The following is a 23,396-nucleotide window of genomic DNA, read 5'->3' as shown; positions in this document are numbered from 1 at the left end:
AGTAGTTGGCATCTACTAACCCCAAACTCCCCGTCCTTCCCACCACCTTATTAAATGTGACGTCTGCAAAGGAGTTCAGAGGTGGCACTGCCTCTCCTGACTCAGTAGGTAAACCTGATGCCACTCATCTATTCACCAGTCTAACCTCTTGATCATAGACCACATGCGTTTTATCTTCTGCATATGTCTCAGCTGTGTTCCCTCTCGGGGCAGGGGGCATTGAAATCACTCAACCGGTTATTCCTCGAGGCTTCCAGGGTAGATTGTCTCCTAGCCCCAAATTGAAATGTGCCAATTTTTACTCCCTCAACTTGGTGACACCAAGGTCTGATATGTTCATCTTTCTCTTAATAAAACCTGATAAAAGAAAGCAGCCTCTTCCTGAAAGTCTCCACGTCTCCCAGTCCCCGGCTCTGATGCGTCTCACGTTCACCTTGTAAAGGATGTGAGCTGTAAAATACCCTCCTGTTAGGGCTCCCAGAACCACCAGAAGGGTCTCACTCTCTGGGGTCTGCCAGTCTCTCCCCTAATAGCTAATTTACTTTCCCAAAAGGAGGTGATATATCGTCCCGACTACTACACTGGACACTCTGTAACCCTCGGGGAACCTCTGTTTCCATTGGAGGAAGTAGAAACAAGTGAGGAATCTGGGTCTCTGTACCTGTCTGCCTCGGGGGGCTGCTGTCGTCAGCTGCCTGAACCAAGATGTGTGGTTTCCCCAGTTTGGCCAAGGGCTATAGGAAAGGAGACCTGGGCCCCCTCCTACTCACTGCTTGTGGTTAGTGCAGGCAGAGGAAGAGAACCACCAGCCACTTTGGGAACTGTTCCTCTAATGTTTTCTTTTGTTTCCCTCGCTTGACTCCGCAGATCCCAAGTCCAACTTCCTGTACAAGTTCATGGATCCCATCGTTGGTATGTATGTGCGAAAGAAAGGGGTGACCCTCGGTCTCTTAAAGGCCCCTTCCTGTGTAGAGCATGCCAAGGAAACTCAAATCGGAGTTCACAAGCGTCGAGAGTATGGAAGAGCCATTCTGCACGTTTTCGAGGGGCAGGTCAAGGGGCAGGTCGAGTGGTGCAACTTCCCAGGAACCGTCCTCATCCATTTCTCTCCCCAAAGTCTCATTGGCAAGACAGCAGACGTGCGACTCCCTCCCACCTCTGTCTGTACAACTGCAGCTTTTCCATCCATATAGTCTCTATGTTATTCTTTCTTCTCTCTTGTTTGCTTGGCCCTTTTCCTTTCCTTTTTCCATATGCAAATCAGTAAAGGTTTGCTTCAAAGTACAGTTTGGAAATATTCCGTGAGCAGATGAATTAAGCTTTTTAGGCATACGATTGGTATTTATGTGAGACAAGGAAGGAATTAAATGAGAGAATAAGGTTTTGGATTCCCAACTACATCAGTTTGAATCCTCTCCCCCCCCACCACCACCGCTGACTAGTTGTGTGATTTTTGGGGAAGTCCTCTAATTTCTCTAAGCCTCTGTTTCCTCATCCTTGAGAACAAGGATGAGAGTTACCTCTTTGGGGTGTTGTGGGGATTAAATGAAACACATGTATTTTCAGCATTTGGTATAACGGCGGGTATTGTAACAGCGCTGGACTGTGCATCACAAGCCTGGCGTGTGGTAAGCACTCAGTGGATGATGGCGATTATGTATCATTAAACTTCAAGGTCAACGTACAGCCAAATCTTTAACGATCTCCCTGGTAACAGCAGGTTCAGGGGTGTCAGGTTTGATGGGTGATTTCACTTCGTATCACTTCCAGGTGTGAAGCACAGAGCTGCACTCAGGAGAGGGTAGCTGAGTGGTCACTCTTATCTAGTTCCTTGTGAATTTTGTGTTCACGGTGTAGTTTACGGATTGGTCTGGGGTGGAGAGGAGGTGAACATTTGTTGCGCCTCTGCCGTGAGCTAGAGCCCAGGTCAGGCACCTTATGTGTACACCTTCATTTAATCTGTACGGGGCACAGCGAGGTAGAAATTTACCAGCACACTCTACCCGTGAGAAAACCAGACCTCAGGGAGGTCATGCGACTTAGTTACTCCACCGGTGGAAAGGAGTTGGTGATTTCAGGACTAGCGCACTCATTGGGCTTTAAAACGAGGGGTCTTTCTCACAGCGCTGGATACACATCCATCCCGGGGGGAAGCATCGAAACTCACTTCATTCTTCATATTTAAGTACCACGTCGATATCCCACCACGTCATGACTCCCCGTGTGTCAGAGCCACTCCATATCTGTGTTCCTCACCTCTCCTCCCTCATCTCATTAAAAAAAAAAAAATGGCATGAGGTTTTGTGCCTTTTATTTCTCAAGGAAAAGGACTCTTGAATCTGAATGGACCTAAGTGGTTCCAGCATCGTCGCCTACTGACGCCCGGACTCCATTTGAACGCCTTGAAATCGCATGTGGAGATAATGGCCCATTCTGTGAACACAATGCTGGTACGTGGAGGGGCGGAGATGCTCTGGTGTGTTGCCAAAGGCCTCCACCAGGGACTGAATTAGACGCTGTTAGGTGGGAAGTGAGAGTCAAAGGGGGATGATTTCTAGAAGTCAACCACAGTGCAAGAACCCACTGAGAATGGGTGTCCGCGTAAGTCTTTGCTGTGGTTCTTTGGGTAAGAAAAGAAGAGGAAGATCTGGTCGTCTGTCTTAGGTTTATTTTGAAACCCTTTGCAGTAAAGCAAGTACCACGTGGTACGATTCAGACGGTAAGTGCTGCGGTGACAGGCAAGGGAACCAGCAGCAGCTGGAATGGCTTCAGGTTCAGAGGAGACTCCGATTTCACATGGACTTGAGTATGTGTGGAATGTGGATGAGAGCACTCAAGGCAGCCGAGTGAGGTAACAGGACCGAAAGTTTTGCAATGGGAGTGGACCTGCCTGAAGGCCGTAAGGGACCTAGAGAGAGTGTATCTACACTGAAAGAATGTATCTACACATCTGCGGACGTGAGTTTCCTCTTGCAGGTCGAGTGGATCATCAGGAGCAGAAGGATGTCGCAGAAGAATATTCTCGTGGGTGGTCCCTGATCTATAAATGAGTTCTGTTCCAAAATTCCGCTAGTACACGGTGTATTTGTAATGCCTCAATTGCATTTATTTTAAAAACCAGACAAGTGATTCATTAATGCAACTTCATCATAATGCTTTAAACGCCATCAAACAGAGCCACAGGTTCCTTCTGCCTTCGTCTGCACACCCATCCCTTTTCCCAAGAGAGACCCAGTGTCACCAGCTGGTTGGCCAGGTTCTCAGCCAAGCTCACAGGAGCAGATTTAACCTGAAGTCTGCTGGGATTGTGATGAGAATACCTGTGCGCGCTCTCCAGGCAGAGGGCTAGAGGTACAGGCTAGTGTGGGAAGGGGGCATTCTCCTCCAAGTCTGGTGCTGTGCACTTTCACGCACAGTTACGCAAATCGGCCAGTGGTGGTATTTGAGTGTATCTCCATTTACGAAAAGTATTTTATTCTATTTTCTTTTTATCAAAGTTTCCTTGATTTACAGTGTTGTGGCCGTTTCTGCTGTACAGCAGAGTGACCCAGGCATGTGTACATATGCTTTCTTTTCCTCACACTATCTTCCATCACGGTCTATCCCAAGAGGTTGGATGTGGTTGCCTGTGCTATACAGTAGGGCCTTGCTGTCTATCCATTCGCAATATTTTTTGTTTGTTTGTTTTTGTGTGGGGGTTTTTCATTTTTCTTTACTTTTTAGAGCCGCACCCGCAGCATATAGAGGTTCCCAGGCTCGGGGTCCAATCAGAGCTGTAGCTGCCAGCCTACGCCAGAGCCACAGCAGCGCAGATGTGAGCCTTGTCTGCAACCTACACCACAGCCCACGGCAACGCCAGATCCTTAGCCCCCTGAGCAAGGCCGGGGATCAAACCTGTGTCCTCACGGATGCTAGTCAGATTTGCTAACTGCTGAGCCACAAGAGGACCTGCTCAAGTTTATGTTTAAATGTGCCTTTGGTTCTTGAGAGTAGTGATGGGATCAGGTAGCTAGCATTTGGGCACTAAAGAGGGAGGAAGCCCTTGTAGTTATGGGCCTCGTATGAGATTATCTGTTTTGCTAGAACTCGGATCTGTTTTAAAGCAGAGTTATGATAATAACTGAAAGGCCAAAGATACTTAACTCAGCCATTTACTGGACACCCGGTTTGCTCCGTGCTCTTTCGCACCCAGTCGGGTGCATTTTTCCCTTCCTCCCTCCAAGGAGGCACTTGGCTTGTTTATGTGGACATCGATCCCCTGAAGCCTCATTTAAACTGGGGTCGGGAGGCCAGAAAGGGGAGCTCTCACATCCTACGGCTAGAGGGCAATTGCAGACCCAGTAGGAAGTGACCTCCCTGTGCATGGCGACTCCTTTACTACCCGGCAGGAGGAAGGGAGAACTTCTCCTTGCCCAGCAACAGCTCAGCCAACGAGAGACGGTCACAACTCAGCCAGTAAAACCAGCCCACTCTCCTTCAGTGGACCTTTGTGTATAACAGGTCCCCCGACTCCTCCTCCTCTCTGCAGGAGCTGCCCCTGCCTTTGTCCTCCGGACTCGCCTGTGCTTCACCAGAGGCCCCTTGTCCTAAGTGAACCCATTTTACTGATGAAATAACGGGTGACGGCTTGGGGCCCCCAAGTACCTCTATGGCCTTTGGCTCCTGCGCGGTCCGGACTGTCTCTGTTGCGTGGGATGCGCAGTGTCAGGGAGGAGGCTTCGGATGAAGGCGGTTTGAGGAGGTGACGGTGTCGATCTTGACCCCGTGCCAGGGTGAGTGGGAGAGGATTTGTGGCACTGAGGACACGCTTCTGGAGATCTCTGCGCCCGTCACCTTGCTGACCCTGGACATAATCATGAGATGCGTCTTTGGCTTGGAAACCAACTGCCAGATAAACAGGTCAGTTAGAGGAAAGCAAAACAAAGGATACTCGTTTGCCATTATCTAAGCCATTTGTTGACACTTTATCCCCACTTTCTCTTCTAGCACCTATGATCATTACATAAAAGCAGCAAATGAAGGCAGCAATATAATTTTTTACCGCTTGTACAATTTCTTATATCACCATGACATCATTTTCAAGTTCAGCCCGAAGGGCCACCGCTTTCGGCAGTTAAGGAAGATACTGCATCCCTACACAGGTATTTCTCGAGTTTGGGTGATCCGAGTCCCACACTGTTGTAATTGCACTGTGTCTCCCTACAGGAATAGGCCTCAATGTGAAAAGAGAAAGAATTCTTGTTCGTAATGAATCTGTCTCTGAACATTGCTCAGATGAAATCCAAGTCCTTTAGAAGAGCTTGCTACATCCATAGAAGTAGTCTTAGTAGAGGTTTTCTCTATACTCCATCGTTTTAGGTTGTACAGTTTTTATTAAAGCAAATAAATGTGGGCATCTAACATTTCAAAGCATGTACGGCCTATGCCTTTTTGTGCAGTGATTGCGGTAATAATCACAAGCTAAAAACAGTCATGCGGCTCCGGAATGAGCAGAGGAACGGAGTGAGCAGGGACATGCATTCAAAGGAAGGGGGAAGCGGGGGCTGTTCAACGGGTGTAGAGTTTCAGTTGTGCGAGTCGAGTGAGTTCTAGAGATCTGTGGTGCAACGTAGTGCCCATGGGGAGCACTTCTGTATTGTGCACTTGAATTTTTAAGTGAGCCTATCTCATGTTATACAGGAAAAAGAAAAGAAAAGAAGCTGGTTCAAAAATAATTGTTTTAGGAGTTCCTGTTGTGGCGCAGTGGTTAATGAATCCGACTAGGAACCATGAGGTTGCGGGTTCGGTCCCTGCCCTTGCTCAGTGGGTTAACGATCCGGCGTTGCAGTGAGCTGTGGTGTAGGTTGCAGATGCGGCTCAGATCCAGCGTTGCTGTGGCTCTGGCGTAGGCCGGTGGCTACAGCTCCAATTCGACCCCTAGCCTGGGAACCTCCATATGCCGTGAGAGTGGCCCGAGAAATGGCAAAAAGACAAAAAAAATAATAATAATTGTTTTAGTGAAACATAAAAGTTGAAATCAAGTTTTTTAAGCAATTCAACCATACTTTTCATGAACACCATGACAGAGAATCTTTATCAGGCAATTAATTAACTCAGGTCCACCACAAAGTAGGAGGATGACTTTGGGTAAGTAACTGCTTTGTCTCAGTGTCATCTGTCAAATGGAGATAAAAAGAGCCTCTCCTATCTCACAGGTTTGTGGTGATGATTAAATAAGTTAATGTATGTAAAACACTTACAGGGATTTACAGTGCCTAGAACTGAATCAATGTTAAAAGAAAATATATTTGCCCCAGGAAACTTGCAAGTCGCACCTGCTCATGCATACTCTCACCCATACATATACACGCCCATAGTATAAGGAAGATGTGCCGATAAGCAGGTTAGAAACCACTTAAGACATGAATGGGCAATATATACGATAGTAGTTCTCAAACCTGTTCACATCATTGCCTACACAGAAAATATGAATATTTGTATAGCCCATTGGAATAAATAGGTGTGGGTTTGGGGCCATCCACAAACAACTTAGCGAAAAAAAATTTTCACATATTCTTTCTACTACATAATTATGACAAAAACAAAATGCAGAATATTAGAGGAAAATTAATTGTTTGATTCATTCAAAATAAAACCTTTTCACATTAAAATTTTTTATCTAGTCAAGTTTATCAATATTTTCTTTTGCAAAAGCATCTGGATTTTGAATGAGAGTCAAAAGCCTTCCCTTTTCCAGGGTATCTCAACCACAGTCCTAAGGACAGTTGGGACTGGAGAGGTTTTTGTTGTGAGGAGCTGTCCTGTGCATTGTAGGATGTTTAGCTGCATCCCTGACATCCATCCACTCGATAATAATAGGACTCTGACAGTTGTGGCAACTAAAATATTTCCAGCCATTACTGGATGTCCCCTGGGGTCAAAATCGTCCTTGGTCAAGAACTGCCTTCTAGCCATATCCTAAAGAAAATTCATCCATGTTTTCTTCTTGTGCTTGTGTGGTTTTGCTCTTTTTGCATTTAGGTCTCTGAGTCACTTGAAGTTTATTCTTTGCTTTTCTTTTTTTTAATGGTTGCACCTGCGGCATATAGAAGTTCCTGGGCTAGAGGTTGACTTGGAGCTGCAGCTGCAGGCCTACACCACAGCCACAGCGACATCAGATCTGAGCTGTGTCTACAAGCTACACCACAGCTCACAGCAACGCCAGATCCTTAACCCACTGAATGAGACCAGAGACTTAGCCCTCATCCTCACAGATACTAGTCACATTCTTAACCCACTGAGCCACAATGGGAATTCCCTAAAATTTATTCTTATATATGATATGAATAGTCGATCTCATTTTTCCAAATGGTTATCCGGTCGTCCCATCAGCATTTATTTTAAGAATTCCATCTTTTCCAGTGATTGGAGATAACCCCCTTAATCATATTCTAAGTTGATATGAACTTGGACCTTATATTCTAGACTTTCTGTTTCATTGGTCTGTCTATTCATGTGTTAGAATCACACTGACTTACTTATCTTTCTGTTACTGAGTTCTATTGCACTGTAGTCTGAGATCATACACTGTATGATTTCTGTCCTTTTAAAAATTATGAGTATAGGCCTTCCTGCTGTGGCTCAGTGGGTTAAGAACCCAACATAGTGTCCATGAAGATGAAGGTTCAATCCCTGGCCTTGCTCAGTGGGTTAAGGAGCCGGCATTGCCACATCTGCCGTGTAAGTTACAGATTCAGCTCAGATCCAGTGTTGTCATGGCTGCGGCATAGGCCTCAGCTATCACTGTGATTTGACCCCTAGCCCAGGAATTTCCTTATGCCACAGGTACAGCCATAAAAATAAAAGAAAAAAATAAAATAAATGAATAAATAACATTTATGGGTGTGGTTATGGCTTGTGATGTTTAAAGTGATTGTTGATATATTTGGATTAATAGCTGCCATTTGTGTTGCTACTTGCTATTCACTGCTTTTTTTTCTAAATTGAGGTAAATTGGTTTGCAAGTGTCATGTAAACAACATTATATTTCAGCTACTGTATAGACTATAGTGTGGCTCACCACCAAATTTTAGTTTCCATTTGTCACCATACAGTTGATTCCCTTTATGCATTTCTCCCTCCCCCACTGCCCTTCCCCCACTGATAACCACTACTCTATTCTATATATTTATGTGGTTTTATGTGGGTTTTTTTGGGGGGGTTATTATTATTTTTATAACCCACATATGAGTAAAACAATACAGTATCTGTCTTTCTCCATCTGATCTATTTCACTTAGCATAATACCTTCAGTGTCATCCATATGGTTGCAAATGGCAAGATTTCTTCTTTCTTATGGCTGAATGGTTTCCATTATACATATGCACCACATTTTTTATTCATTCACTCACTGATGGGCACTTACATTGTTTCCATATCTTGGCTATTGTAAATAATGCTGCAAAGAACATAGATGTGCATATATCTTTTCAAATTAGTGTTTTTGTTTTCTTCAGTAAATATCCAGAAGTGGAATGGCTGGATCACATGGTCGTTTTAGTCTTAATTTTTTTGAGAAATGACCATACTGTTTTCCGTAGTGGCTGCACCAGTTTACATTGCCACCAGCAGTGCACAAGTGTTCGCTTTTCTCTACATTCTCACCAGCATTTGTTATTTATTGCCTTTTGATAACCATTCTAAGAGGCATGTGATGATATCTAATTGCGATTTGGATTTGCATTTCCTTAATAATTACATTGAACAACTTTTCATATGGCTGTTGGCCATCTGTGTGTCTTCTTTGGAAAAATGTCTATTCAGTATCTCTATCTATTGATATTGAGTCATATGAGTTCTTTTTTTTTTTTTGTCTTTTCTAGGGCTGCCCCATCGGCATATGGAGGTTCCCAGGCTAGGGGGTCTAATCGGAGCTGTAGCCTCCAGCCTACACCACAGCCACAGCAATGCCAGATCTGAGCCGCGTCTGTGACCTACACCACAGCTCATGGCAATGCCAGATCCTTAACCCACTGAGCCAGGCCAGGGATTGAACCCAGAATCTCATGGTTCCTAGTTGGATTCGTTAACCACTGAGCCACGACAGGAACTCCCATATGAGTTCTTTATATATGTTGGATATCAACCCCTTATCAGATATATCATTTGCCATATCTTCTCCTATTCAGTAGGTTGCCTTCTGTTGGTGGTTTCCTTCTCTGTGCAAAAGCTTTTTCATCGATGTAGTTCTATTTGTTTATTTTTGCTTTTGTTGTTCTTGCCTGAAGAGACAAATCCAAAAAAAAATGTCGTTAAGACTGATGTCAAAGAGTGTACTACATATGATTTCTTGATGAGTTTTACGGTTTCAAGTCTTTAGTTTAAGTCTTTAATCCATTTTGAATTTATTTTTGTATATTGTGTAATAAAGTGTTCCCGTTTCATTTTTTTTCATGTAGCTGTCCACTTTTCCCAACACCGTTTATTGTCTTTCCCTACTCTATATTCTTGCCTCCTTTGTCATAGTACAATTGACCATATAAAAGTGGGTTTATTTCTGGTTTCTCTGTTTATTTTATTTTATTTTTATTTTTGTCTTTTTGCCTTTTCTAGGGCTGCTCCCACGGCCTATGGAGATTCCCAGGCTAGGGTCCAATTGGAGGCATAGTCACTGGCCTATGCCAGAGCTACAGCAATGCAGGATCCGAGCCGTGTCTGCAACCTACACCACAGCTCATGGCAACGCTGCATCCTCCACCCACTGAGCAAGGCCAGGGATCGAACCCACAACCTCATGGTTCCTACTCAGATTCATTAACCACTGCACCACAATGGGAACTCCTATTTCTGGTTTCTCTATTCTGTTCCATTGACCTATATGTCTATTTAAATGCCAGTACTATAAGTTTTGATTATGATAGCTTTGTACTATAGTTTCAATTTGGGATTGTTTGATGCCTCCAGCATTTTTCTTCTTTTTCAAGATTGCTTTGCCTTTTTGATGTCTTTCGTGGTTCCATATAAATTTTAGGATTATTCTAGTTCTGTGAAAAATGTCATTAATATTTCAATAAGAATTGCCTCAAATCTGCAGATTGCTTTTTGTAGTATGAACATCTTAATGATATTTATTCTTCCAATCCATGAATATGCTTCATCTTTCATTTATTTGTTTAGTCTTTTATTTCTTTCCTCAATATCTTATAGTTTTTGGAGTACAAGTCTTTCACCTTCTTTTACTTATTCCCAGGTATTTTATTCTTTTCGATGTGATCGTAAGTGGGATTTTTTTCTTCACTTCTCTTTCTTCTTCTTCTTCTTCTTTTTTTTTTTTTTTGGTCTTTTTGCCATTTCTAGGGCTGCCCCCATGGCATATGGAGGTTCCCAAGCTAGGGGTCTAATCAGAACTGTAGCTGCCAGCCTACACCAGGGCCACAGCAATGCAGGACCCAAGCTGCGTCTGCGACCTACACCACAGCTCATGGCAATGCTGGATCCTTAACCCACTGAGCAAGGGCAGGGATCGAACCCACAACCTCATGGTTCCTAGTCGGATTTGTTAACCACTGAGCCACGGCAGGAACTCCCACTTCTCTTTCTAATAGTTCATTATTAGTGTATTGAAGTAAAACCAATTTCTATATATTAATCTTGTATTCTGCAACTTTGTTGAATTCATTTTTTAGTTTTAATAATTTTGGGTGGGAGTTCCTGTTGTGGCACAGTGGTTAGCAAATCTGACTAGGAACAGATTCGATTGCAGGTTCAATTCCTGGCCTTGCTCAGTGGGGTGGTGATCCAGCATTGCTGTGAGTTGTGGTGTGGGTTGCAGATGCAGCTCAGATCCCAAGTTGCTGTGGCTGTTGCATAGGCTAGCGGCTATAGCTCTGATTCGACCCCTAGCCTGGGAACCTCCATATGCCGAGGGAGTGGCCCTAGAAAAGGCAAAAAGACAAAAAAAAAGAATAGTCTAAAAAAAATAATAATTTTGGGTGGTGTCTTTGGGGTTTTCTATATATAGTATCATATCATTTGCAAATAGTGACAGTTTTTTTACTTCCTTTCTAATTTGGATATTTTCATTTCTTTTTCTTGCCTAATTACTGTGGCTATGACTTCCAATACTATGCTGAAGAAAAGTGATGACAATGGGAATTCTTGTCTTGACCTTGATCTTAGAAGTATTCATTTTTCACTATTGAGTATGATGTTAGCTGTGGATTTTTCATATATGGCCTTTATTATATTGAGGTATAGTCTCTCTATTCCAACTTTGTTGAGAGATTTTGTCATAAAAAAGATTTGCCAAAATCTGTTTCTACATCTGTTGAGATGATCATATGATTTTCCTCTTCAATTTGTTAATGTAGTGTATCACATTGATGGATTTGTGGATGTCAAACCATCCTTGCATTCCTGGAATGAAACCCACATGACCATGACATATTATCCCTTTAATGCATTGTTGAATTCAATTTGCTAACATTTTATTGAGGATATTTTCATCCATGTTCATTAGGGATACTGGCCTGTAATATTGTGGTAACTTTGCTTGGTTTTGGTATCAGGGTAATGTTGGCCTTGCAAAATAGTTTGGAAGTGTTCCTTCTGCCTCAGTTATTTTGGAATAATTCAAGTATAGGTATTAACTCTTCTGTAAGTGTTTGATATTATTCACCTGTGAAGCCCTCTGGAACTGGAATTTTGTTTGGGTGGTGTTATTTGAATTATTACTAATTCAGTTATTACTAATTCAATAACTAATTGAGTTATTACTAATTCAATGTTGTTACTGATAATCAGGCTATTTGGATTTTTCTGTCTTCATAATTCTGTTTAGGAAGATTGCATGCTTCTAGGAATTTATTCATGTCTTCTATGTCGTCTATTATGTTGGAATATAGTTGTTCATATTATTCTCATGATCTTTTGTGTTTCTGTGGTGTTTTTTATAATTTCTCCCCTTTCATTTCTGATTTTATTTAGTGGGCTTCCTCTTTTTTTCTTGGTGAGTATGGCCAAAGGTTTGTCATTTTGTTTATCTTTTCAAAGAACCAACTCGTAGTTTCACTGATCTTTTCTACATTATTTTTAGTCTCTAGGTCATTTATTTCCTCTTAAATCTTTAATATTTCCTTTCCTTTACTAATTTTGGGCTGTGGTGCTTCTTCTTTTTCTAGTTTCTTTAAATACACATTTGGATTTGTTATTTGAGATTTTTCTTATTTCTTGAGATAGCTTTATAGCACTATGAACTTCTGTCTTAGAATTGCTTTTGGTGCATCCCAAAGATTTTGGAAAGTTTCCATTATCATTTGTATCAATATTTTTTTGTTTTATTCTTTGATTTCTTCATTGATCCATTAATTGATTAGTAGCATGTTGTTTAGTCTCCATGGGGTTGTGTTTCTTCCAGTTTCCTTCTCGTTAGCTGGCTTATAGTTTATTGTTGTCAGAAAACATACTTGAAATGATTTCAGCCTTCTTAGATTTACTGGAACGTGTTTTGTGGTTTAGTGGGTGATCACATCTGTAAAGACCCTATTTCAAAGGCTGCATTCACTGGTTCTGGATGGACATGAATTTTAGGGGAATATTATTCAACTTGGCATATACTGTTTCTTTCTCTATGTGATATGTCTTCTTTGCTCTTTTTTTTTTTTTTTTTTAGCTGCTCCTATGGTATGCAGAAGTTCCTGGGCCAGGGATGGAACCCACACCACAGCAGTCACCCAAGCCACAGTAGTGATAATGTTGGCTCTTTGACCCACTGCAGTACCAGGAAACTCCCTCTTCTTTACTCTTAAAATGTAGTATATTTTTCCTCTTACCTGCTAATCCCAAACTCCTAATTTATCCTGCTTCCAACCCCTCCCGCCTTTGGTAACTATAAGTTGTTTTGTATGTCTTTGAGTATGTTTCTATTTCATAAATAATTTCTTTTGTGTCATATTTTAGATCCAAATATAAATATTATATGGTATTTGTCTTTCTCTTAACATAACATCTTTTGATATTTAAGAAGTTTATATTTTTGTTCTATGGCTACAGTAGTATTTAGTCCTTTCATAGATCCTTAATCCCCCTTTTCCTTATTTAAATTTTTCTATCTCATTTGTCAGTATTTTGTATTTTTACTGTGATAGCATAACATTTACTTTCTTAGCCTTTTTTATCTGTAGTTCAGTGCTATCAAGTTTATTCACATTGTTGTGCAACCATCACCACCGTCCACATCCAGAACTCTTTGTATGTTGCAACATTGAAACTCTGTACCAATTAAACAATAAATCCTCATTCCACCTTCCTCTCAGCCCTTGGCAACCACCATTCTACTTCCTATCTGTGTAAATTTGACTAGATACACCAAGTACCTTATATATGTAGAACCATATAGTATTTGTTCTTTTGTGACAGGCTACTTGATAGTCAATTTGTAATGATATCCATTGATTTTCATTTGTTAACTAGACAGTTATTAAATTTTAATCTATTTTTCCCATTTCCCCCTCCCTATTCCTATTTTTACTAGTGCTATTTTAATTTTTAAGGTTTATATGTTATTCTTCTGCCTACATCCTTGTCCTTATTTTAGTCTAACATCTAGAATTAAATATACGAAATGCTGGCCTTGGATATTTTAATAATGTTTTCCCAGTCATCTCTTGGTTGGATGAAATTCATCCACTATAGTTTCCTCAGGATGGGCCCACAGGCATAGCATTTTCTGAGTTTATGCAAGTTTATAACTGTTCTTTTGTAGACTTGATACTTAAAAGTATAATTATGCTAAATATCAAATGCTTGCTTCACATTTTTTTCCTTGAGTTTTTTGAAAATGCTCTAATCTTGCCTTGATTTTTTAATTTTTCTTGAGAAGTAGGATGCTGGTTTAATTTGTCTTCCTTAAAAGTCACTTGACCTTTCTGTCTGGAGTCTCTAAGACATTTTCTTTTCTCTGCTTTTAGTGTCAAGTTGTTTTATCAGGATATATATTGGAACTGGTTATACCGTTCCAATTTTTCCAGGCATAACCTGAGCTCTTCAATATATAGATTTCTTTTCTCTTATTCCCAGAAAGTTTTCTTGGATTATGTTTTTAAATATTCTGTTCCATTTTTTGTTTGTTTGTTTTAGGCCCTTCAATTATATGTATGTTGGTATTTCTTTGCTTGTCTTTCTTTTCAATCCATTTCGTGTGATAATTTTTCCTCAAAAAATGAGCAATTTCTGAGGAAGAAAAGAATGACTGGTCACTTGCACCCAAATTTGAAATCATTTAAATTATGTTGCCTACCTAGTTATATAAAGTGTATCTTTGGTCTGTTCTGTTTGTCTTTGGAACTTTGCTCAAAAGTTGTCATGATGGGGAAATAGCCATCTGCGTCAATTAAATCTATTAAATATGATGTACTCATCCTGACCTCAGAAAATTAGGCAAAGTTTTCAGCTATTTCTGAGCCATGGTTTGCTCTGTAATTTATTTTACTTTGATTGACTTTGCTGTTACTTTGGTAATGGGCAATTCTTATTCTACTGCAGCAAAGATAATCCAGGCTGGAAAGAATTCCCGCATGAATCAACACGGTAACACTCAGAAGAGGAAGTACCAGAATGTTCTTGATATTGCCCTTTCTGCTCTGGTAAGTCTTTCAAGTTTCTGAGCCTACTCATATCTAGTCAATTGTGTAGGGAGTTGGATGAGCAGGGAGGAGGGAAGACAAAGGCAAATTTGATCAACTACTTTGAACAATACATTTGAATTGATGGGTGGTGCTGTGGGGTTTGAGGAAAAGACTGAATTCTGTAACTCTGTCACTGGAAGGAGTCAGATAAGTCTGAAGTTTTTACTGATTCAACAGAATTTTGTGATTATCATAAAGATTCACATTACTTTAGGGAAACACAGGAAGATGGGTCTCAAAGTAAGCTAATAAATTTATGAGGAGGAGATGCTGGAAAATCTGGATACATCTGGCAGAATGATTATAGGAAGACTTTGCAAGGCCAGCTTTTCTTACCTATCTTTGGTTTTCTTTATGCTCTGGGCAAAATGTGGATCACAAGACATATTTGTTGAATTGAATTAAAATTAAAACTCTATTTGAAATGCTATCTTTTTCCCCCAAACGAGTATTCGATTGGAGCTCCAAACGTCAATAAACTGACATTGCATAAAAATATCTCTACTGTTCTTTCTAGGCTGAAAATGGTGACAGCTTCTCAGATACTGACCTATGGTCTGAGGTAAACACATTCCTGTTGGCAGGGCATGAAACCATGACAGGCGGCCTTACCTGGCTCCTCTACCACCTGGCTCTGTACCCTGAGCATCAGGAGAGATGCCGGGAAGAGATCAGGAGCATCCTGGGTGACGGGTCTTCCATCACCTGGTAAGAACCTGTATCCCCAAGCAGTTTATCCAAGTCTGCTCCACGGGATTTTTCCTTTATTCTTTCCTCTTGATGGCCATAATGCTTCAAGATACGCAGGTGGGAAAGCAGAAGAGGAGGCACTCTACTTATTCTTCTGTTTTTCTAGAAGATCCAAAGTTACTCCTTTGTCTTTTGCGCTCACTCATGCGTCGTTAGCTCTTTCATTGTATTTCTAGGCAGTGGTGTGTAAAATGTCCTACTTCTTTCTTCCTCTGAGGCCCTGGGACAGTGGAAACGGGGCTTGCATTCATAACTTGATGGCAGTGAATGGGGCTGTGATGGCTCAAATGGGGCTCCTCTTCTGAGGGACCTGAGTGAGCATGTGTATTTTTAAGCCTCCTGGTAGGCATTCTCTCCCATCTACTTGCTCACTCCTCAGAATCCGCTTTGGACTTAGAACATAGTAATAAATGATACCCACCGTCCATGAGTTTAGCCAATATGGGCGGAATATATTTAAAGTACTGAGATGCAATACAATCTGTGCAGGATTTGATGTGGGTCCTGCCCTCAACAAGCTCATACTTTAGTGCAGGAGACAGGCCCCATTCGCAAGATTGCAGTATACCATGTTAAGGGCGATGAGGTAACACATTGGTGACCACAGAGATTTAGGAGACTGGCACCTAAGCTGGCATGCAGGGCTCAAGGAGACTGCCTGGAGATCTGACGCTCAAGCTGCCTCTTGCAGGATGGGCGCACATAGTGAGCTCACAACCCTTGACCTGGACTGGTCTTTCTAAGCTATTTTTCCAAGTCTTCAGCTTTATTCCTGTTTCTTGCCAGGGAAGAGCCTGTATACCATTGGACACCTTTGGGTTTTTCCTCAGTGGGAATTTTAATCCTCTTTTATATTATTTCTACAATAACTTGTAAATGTATTTATTTTTACCTGCTTTTTTGTTTCTTTCCAGATCAATTTTTTATGCTGCCCTTATTTGTCAATATAAAGACTCTCACATAAAAAAGTTAGTTAGCCAGGTGGAAAAATTCAACTCCATTTGCCGAGACTTTCAGCATATCTTGCTGTCAGTCAGTGCAGCCCAGGTTACAGGTTTGCCCCTCAGAGATGCTGTTTGCAAGAAAAACACAGGTCCCCAGTACTGACCACACTCCTCACACCAGCTAGATATTTCACATATCATTGTTCTGCTGGTCAAAGAAAGATGGAAATGCTAATGGCAACCCAGCCCAGTGACTAGGGGGAAAACACCATATTTCAAATGCTAAGAACATTTGTTAAGGAAAATTTGAACGTCTATAGGTATAGCAGAGAACTCACTTTTTATGATGAAATACTGTCATTTCCTACCATAAATTAAAGGTGTAATCTACACAGCACAAAATGCACTGTCGCTTGGTAAGATTTTACTCATTCATTGAGTTTAGAAACACTCTATATCACCTCCCAACATTATTTAGATATTTCAAACCTGACTAAGGTAGATATATGTACAACTCAAATAGTGACCTTCTTGTTCTTGTGTGGCCCATGTGAAAGGTGAACTCATAAAGAAATCTGCCAGGTTTCTGCCTAAAAGGAATCTGCCAGAAGATGAAGGCCAAAGGCTCTGTTAACTACCAGTTATTTTAATAAGAGAAATGGCAGCAAGATTATAGAGAAGAAAGTATGTTTCCACGCAATAGTATTGCCTCATCGTTACATTTGAGGAGATTTGTTTAGGGCAGTCTGAGAATTGATCATTCTTTTAGACAGATAATAAAAGCTCGCTGCAAAGAGCAATCTCTGCAAAAGTTGGAAAGTTGTTCATCTCCATTTGGGCTCCTCATCAACCCACTTCTGCAGTGGGTCAAAATGCCTCTCTTCTCCTAGCACTGGGGCTGAGATGGACAACACTGTTTTTCCTAAGTCTGAAAAGTGCTAAGCTAAGCAGAATCACGTCTCTTATTCTGGGCTCAAGGAGGAAAGAGTCAGAATTAAAATTTCACATTGCCAAAGAGCCAAAGCCTACCTTCAAAATAGTTACTCAGAAAAGCAGATAGAAGCACAGTGAAACAAAGAGACTAAATATATGGTGTCATTTTATTGAACCAATCTGGCTAGCTAGGATGCAGAGAAACATTTTTCTTCTTCTCGGAGTGGCCCTTGAAACTTGCTGTGGGGGACAAGTGCTTTTCATCCCTGGGGTGGAATCTTGAGTGAATCTCACAGCCTTTCCATCCATTTAAATCATAAGAGCAGTCCCATTTCAGTACTTAAGCTGTCTGGTCCAGGGCAATAATAAAAAACTTCAAAGGCTAATCCACTTAGAGCATCTCCATCTAATCCAGCTCATAGGTCCTTGGGTCTGGAAGCCAGCACGGATGATGGGGTTGTAGATTGGCTTCCACTTACCAACCATCCAGAAAGGGTCCCAGGAAGGAGAGAGGCTGAGGAGAAAGCAGCTGGTACCTATGGCGATTTTGTCCTCTAAACGTGGTGGATATTCAGGGCTTCCTTTGACTCTGGATGGCTGCAGCTGTGGGATTTGGGGAGAGCCCCTCCCTGGGGCTTTGCAGGGATGATTCACAAGACAAAGGAATCCTTATGCTTAGAGATCCTTTCAAGCTGGTTCCCCAGTGCTCCCTCTTGCCTGTTCATTGGCCCCTAGGACCCACTGGAGCAGTCCTGTTTTGTGCCTGTTGCTTTTCTGCCTCTCCGTCTGCTCTGAGTCACAGCCTTTCTTTCAGTCTTGTGCTCCCCATACTTCCCAAACAGAGCACAGGTCAGCTCATCTATGTAATCCTTTTAAAGCCCCTCTTTGCCCCCTCCTCCCTTCCCCATGGTCCTCCAGCATTCCAACTATGCCCACTCAAAACACTTGGGCCTCCTCTCTCCACTCCTTAACACATTCCTTTTAAAGAAAACTTACTGGAGTATAGTTGCCTTCCAATGTTGTGTTAGCTTCAAGTGTACAGCAAAATGAGTCAGTTGCACATGTGCAAGTATGCATCCTTTTTCAGATTCGTTTTCCATTTAAGCCAACACAGAGTGTTGAGTAGGTTTCCCTGTGCCATACACCAGGCCCCTATCATCGGTTTTGTGGATGATGGTGTGTGTATGCTCCTCATTTCTCCCTCCCCCCAGTGTTTCTCCGTTGGTAACCGTAAGTTTGGTTTCAAAGTCTTTGAGTCTGTTTGTATTTTGTGAAGAAGTTCTGTCGTATCATTGTTGGTGGATTCCACGTATTGGTGAACCCATATAGTGTTGTCTTTCTTGGTCTGACTTACTTCGCTTAGTATGATAATCCCTAGGTCCAGCCATGTTGCTGCAAATGGCATTATTTCCTTCTTTTTTGTGGCTGAGTAATTTTCCATTGTGTGTGTGTGTGTATGTGTGTGTGTGTGTGTGTACCATGTTTTGGATTTACATCATGAGTGTTTCAAAACTAGTTTTCAGAAATGCCCTCAACAGTAGTTTAGCGGTTCATTTTGTGATGAGGATACTTGGCACCTGTTCAGTTCCTCTCCTCTGGACCTCAGCTGATCCTGAGGCAGAAAGAGTCCCATGTTAACCTTCTGTTGCATCAACCGATTGGTCAAATAGCTTTTACCAGGAACCAACATCCAATAGAAACATCGACCCTTATTTACACACTAGATGTGGAGTCTGAGTTGCCCTTGCTCCCTCTCTTGTTCCCACAGGGGCCAGCTGGGTGAGATGCCATACACCACGATGTGCATTAAGGAGTCCCTCCGCTTGGCACCTCCAGTCCTCTCCTTTTCCAGAGAACTCAGCAAGCCCATTACCTTCTCAGATGGACGCTCCTTGCCTGCAGGTCCTGGCATCCTTTTTCTAGCAGTTTCTGGAGAGCAGGGGGATCCTGGGGAACACAGTGACAGCGACCAGAAGGCTTCTTGGCTCTCGTGGAGTCCAAAGACACGCCCAAGGACAGCTGGTTTAGGGTGAGGCACCTGTTAGGTGCTCAGTGGGTAATGCCTCGACGTTCCCAAAGGCACGGCGTCTTGTGCCGCCAAGCACAGAACCCCAAGCGCAGCCCAGGGTTTCTTGTGTTATGGGACACCGTTTCTAAGCTAAGCCTGGTCTGGCTGAGTCTGAGACCCGGGCGATGGGGACTCGTGGGGGATGAGTGCCATTATCCCCGTCTGGAAGGCTCAGGGAGGGCCTCTGTCTGCATTATCCTCCTCACCTTCCCCTGATAACCATGCAGCTCGTCACTGTTTACAGAGAGCCTTCAGATAGATTCTCTCATTCTTTCCCTTTAGAACATGATGTCCCCAGACCCTTCTACATGCTTTGCAGTCTACGAAGCACTTTCAGACGCCTTTGGTATACCGCAAACCCACCAGGGGGGGGGGTGCCAAAATGCAGATGAGCAGAGCTGGAACTAGCTCAAGAGGCCCCACGTCCAGAGCCCAGTGTTCTCCAGAGCAACACAAGTGTCTGAGCAGGGCAAGTGGGAGGCCGAGGGGTCACATGAGACAACCCTCATTCACCTGCTTCAGTGTTCTCTTCGCTCTTGCCCTTAGGAACAAAGCCACAGGATTCCTTGTGCCGATACCAACAGCTTGTCACTGCCTGTCGCTTTGTTGACAGATCCAGAATTGATTTCCCAAAAGTATTTCTGGTGGCTGAATAGTCCTCAAATTGTCTCACCTCTCACAGTCTTTTCCTCACTCCCCATACCTCATGGATATTTGCCACATTTCCCTACCTTGCATGCATGAAGAGCACCACCAGAAACTTTTCATTGGATCTGCCCGATGGAAGTACAGCTCGGTTCTTATGCTCCCCAGCCATTGCCCCTAGGTACTTTACAACCCACTAGTAGACCCGTCAGTAATTTCCAGAGGTGGCAGAAAACATGAGACTGGCCTGTCATTTTGACATCATGCCAACGGCTCCTTAAGATAGAATCGGGTATTAACTAGATCATCGATTTGAAAACTGAGGTGCCACCAGCGCCCCCCTTCCTGGAGGACCTTCACTGCTGGCAATCACCCACGACCCACAGAACTCGGCCAAGAGCTACTTCCTTCCCCTCAAGAAGAAGAGTCTTCTTGAAGAGCAGTGTGACAGGAGCTCATGATATGCTCTTTCCCCCACAATCTCATTGATTTCCTTCCTTTCTCAGGAATGACTGTGGTTTGCAGTATCTGGGGGCTCCACCACAACCCTGCCATCTGGGAAAACCCACAGGTACGCCTGTCTTACACATAAATACTTCCAAGAACTAACACTGTACTTTGTGTTCGTTAGGCATGGAAGTGGCAAATGACACAACACGACAAAAGTAATCATAACCGACAATGTGACACTTTTCCACTTAAGGCCCACCGTCTCTTCCTCTCTTCCTACCTCATCTTGCTTTGGAGGGACAGCTTGGTGTAATGCCGTGCCATCTGCTCTAAATTGCCCCAGGCTGTATCTCAGTCGTTTTCTTAAGGAGCTCTCCCAAGCACTTAGCTAGACGTCCGCAAGGGTGTGGACTGTCCACAGCCATTCAGGCCACTCTAGGTCTCCTTTGCTGGATGTCACCATCAGAATTCTGGCAGGAAGGCAAGGGCCCACTCAAGGGGGGGAGAGTGGACTTGAGTGTGTTTTGAGGAGAACGTCAGAGAGGAACTCTCTGGGTAGGGTTTCGGGGAAGCCAGACGGAGCACATAACTGCCGCAGTGCTTACTCCTCTGGGCTTGATGGACGTGGGAGGGAGAGTTAGGAAACCCGGAGAGAGACTGCAGCTGGGGAAGGCCACTGGACAGGAGTGGTGGCTGTCAGCAGAGTGTGCAGTTAACCTTTGGCCGCCTGGCTGGGAGGCGCCCGGGGATGAAGTACCCTGGACGCGCTCCTCCCACTCTCCAGATCTCCTCTCCATGCCAAACCCGCTGGGAACCACAGGGGTCTGTTGGGAGCCCAGCGCAGGATGGGAAAGGGCGGAGAGGGGATGTGGAGAGGCCAGAAGGAGATGGGGAGCACTCCTGAGTCTCTCGAAACTCTAAACTCTCACAAAGTGGACAGACCCTTCCTTTTCCATAAGCTGCTAGTTTCAAATCTGTCGCGTGCAATGGGCTAGTGGTTCAACTGATCGCATAAGCATTTCCACTTGACCTGTAAGTAGGCGCCCGCCTCCCCCCACAGTGAAAGATTACCAATGGCCATGGCGTTTCTGCTTTCCCCTTCCTTAATCTGGGCAGCCGACTAATCACCTGGGAGGCCAGACAAGTTCTGCAGGTCCAGAGTTGTGCCGTTTGGTGCGGTGGCCATGAACCACCTGTGGCTATGGAGCCCTTGAGATGTGGCTGCTTGGAGTGGAGTTGTGCTGGAAATGTCAAATTTTAAAGATGTAGTACCAAAAGATGGGCGGTATCTCCTTAATAATGGCCTATATTGAATCCACATTGGAAGGGTCATATTTTCTGTTGAGTAAATTCTTGTGTTAAAATCCGTTACCCCTTTTTCATATGCAGGCTAGCAGAACATCTGAAATCCCAGATGTTCTGTATTCTATTTCTGTGGGTCAGGGCTAAGCAGCAGCTTAAGAAATGTGCTGATGGTGTGTGGGGGATGGTGGCGGGCTTGCCCTCTCATTTCAGGCCTTTGACCCCTTGAGGTTCTCTCAGGAGAGTAATGACAAGAGGCACTGCTACGCCTACTTACCGTTCTCAGCTGGACCAAGGTGAGGACAACTTGAAGGTGTTGAAAATGCACAGAACTGTTTGCTTGGGAACGGTCTTATCCTTGTAGCCCCTCAGCTCTCTGAATTCGTCCAGGGAAGCTCGTCCTCTCGCCTGACCATGCACTCGTCCTCTCGCCTGACCATGCGCTCGTCTTCTTGCCTGACCACGTGCCTATTCGAGCCCCTGAAAGGGCCAGTTAGTTTCCCAGAGCACGACACCTTTCTCTGTGTCACACTATACAGCCCTGCCTCAGGAAAGCTACCCAGCAATGCGAGCTGCTGCTCATGGGCTCAGTGCAAGTTCACTCCCAACAAGGGAGAAAGAATTGTATTTTTTCAAACTGTATTCCATCTTTATATGAATGTCCTAAATGATAAGTTACTTGAAGTGTGTATCACGAGGCGTTGACACACACACACACCGTGAAAGGCTCCCTCCCTGTCCAGTTAATTGGCACACCCTTCACCCTCCGCATTTGCCTTCTGTGTGTGTGAGGGAACATTGAAGTTCTACCTTCTTGGCAAATTTCAGTTCTGCAGTGCAGTGTTATCAGCTACGGTCACCCCGTTTTACACCCGAACCTCAGAGGAGAGACGGTCCTCTGGGCACCTCCAAGTGCCGCCTTGTTTAGGGAGGGCATCACCTGGAACCCCCCAGCTCACAGTCTTGCAGGGAGCCCTTCAGTCCAGCGTCCAAATGTTGGTAAGTCACTTAGTGCGACAATGTTGCCAGCGAAGTCAGACTTGTTGTTCTAGGAGCTTATGAAAGAGTCAGAAGGAACATTCCTTCTTCAAGTATCTCTTGCTTTGCCTTGATGTCTGCAGGAACTGCGTGGGGCAGCAGTTTGCGATGGCTGAGTTAAAGGCGGCCGTCGCCTTGATTCTGCTCCGCTTCTCACTGACGGCAGAACCCGCCAGGCCTCTCGTCTCCAGGCCCAATATTTTCCTCAAACCCAAGAACGGGCTCTACTTGCACCTGAAGAAACTCGCCTAATGCCAGCCCAGAGTACGATGAGTGCATACATTTTATTTTGAAGGCAGGTCGTAGCTGATGGTTCAAGACAAGGGAGGAGAAGGCAAGCGTGGGGGTGGGGTGAAGAGAAGAAGGGCCGAGGGCCCCTGTAGAGCTGCCCATTGTTCAAAGCGTGTCTGTGTGACCCAAGGTAGCACCCAGATCTCTTTCCGTAGGACCGGCCAGATTTTCAGATCCCTTCTGTTTGATTCTGGCTCCTACTCTTGCCACATATCAAGCAAGAGTTTTGCTAGAAGTCTTCCATATAATTTTGATTGTTTTAAACTTTTTTTCAGAATTACACAGGTAATAGGCGAATGTATGCTCACTGTG

At 43.6% G+C, this 23,396-nt stretch overlaps 1 protein-coding gene across 2 annotated transcripts in view; it reads left to right on the top strand.

Annotated features, from left to right (window-relative positions):
- LOC125132230 (cytochrome P450 4X1-like) overlaps window positions 1-23,396 on the top strand; it is a 54,714-nt gene that overhangs the window by 19,438 nt on the left and 11,880 nt on the right. Inside the window, exons 3-13 of one of the 2 annotated variants that reach the window (XR_007136178.1) lie at window positions 868-912; window positions 2,323-2,450; window positions 4,772-4,899; window positions 4,987-5,141; window positions 14,521-14,621; window positions 15,181-15,371; window positions 19,059-19,192; window positions 20,510-20,574; window positions 21,969-22,051; window positions 22,584-22,754; window positions 22,877-22,942. Coding sequence is in view for 1 of the 2 variants with exons in the window: in XM_047789167.1 (XP_047645123.1) it covers window positions 868-912; window positions 2,323-2,450; window positions 4,772-4,899; window positions 4,987-5,141; window positions 14,521-14,621; window positions 15,181-15,371; window positions 19,059-19,192; window positions 20,510-20,574; window positions 21,969-22,051; window positions 22,877-23,045 (1,199 nt within the window). In the remaining variant the exon portion in view is untranslated. Of the gene's footprint in view, window positions 1-867; window positions 913-2,322; window positions 2,451-4,771; window positions 4,900-4,986; window positions 5,142-14,520; window positions 14,622-15,180; window positions 15,372-19,058; window positions 19,193-20,509; window positions 20,575-21,968; window positions 22,052-22,583; window positions 22,755-22,876; window positions 23,058-23,396 lie in introns of those variants that run through there. The other variant, XM_047789167.1, reaches the window with a different exon arrangement.

Source organism: Phacochoerus africanus, chromosome 8, assembly GCF_016906955.1.
Source record: "Phacochoerus africanus isolate WHEZ1 chromosome 8, ROS_Pafr_v1, whole genome shotgun sequence".
In the NCBI taxonomy this organism is placed as follows: Eukaryota; Metazoa; Chordata; class Mammalia; order Artiodactyla; family Suidae; genus Phacochoerus; species Phacochoerus africanus.
The sequence above is the reverse complement of the archived record's forward strand: the minus strand, read 5'-3'. Positions and strand labels throughout refer to the sequence as shown.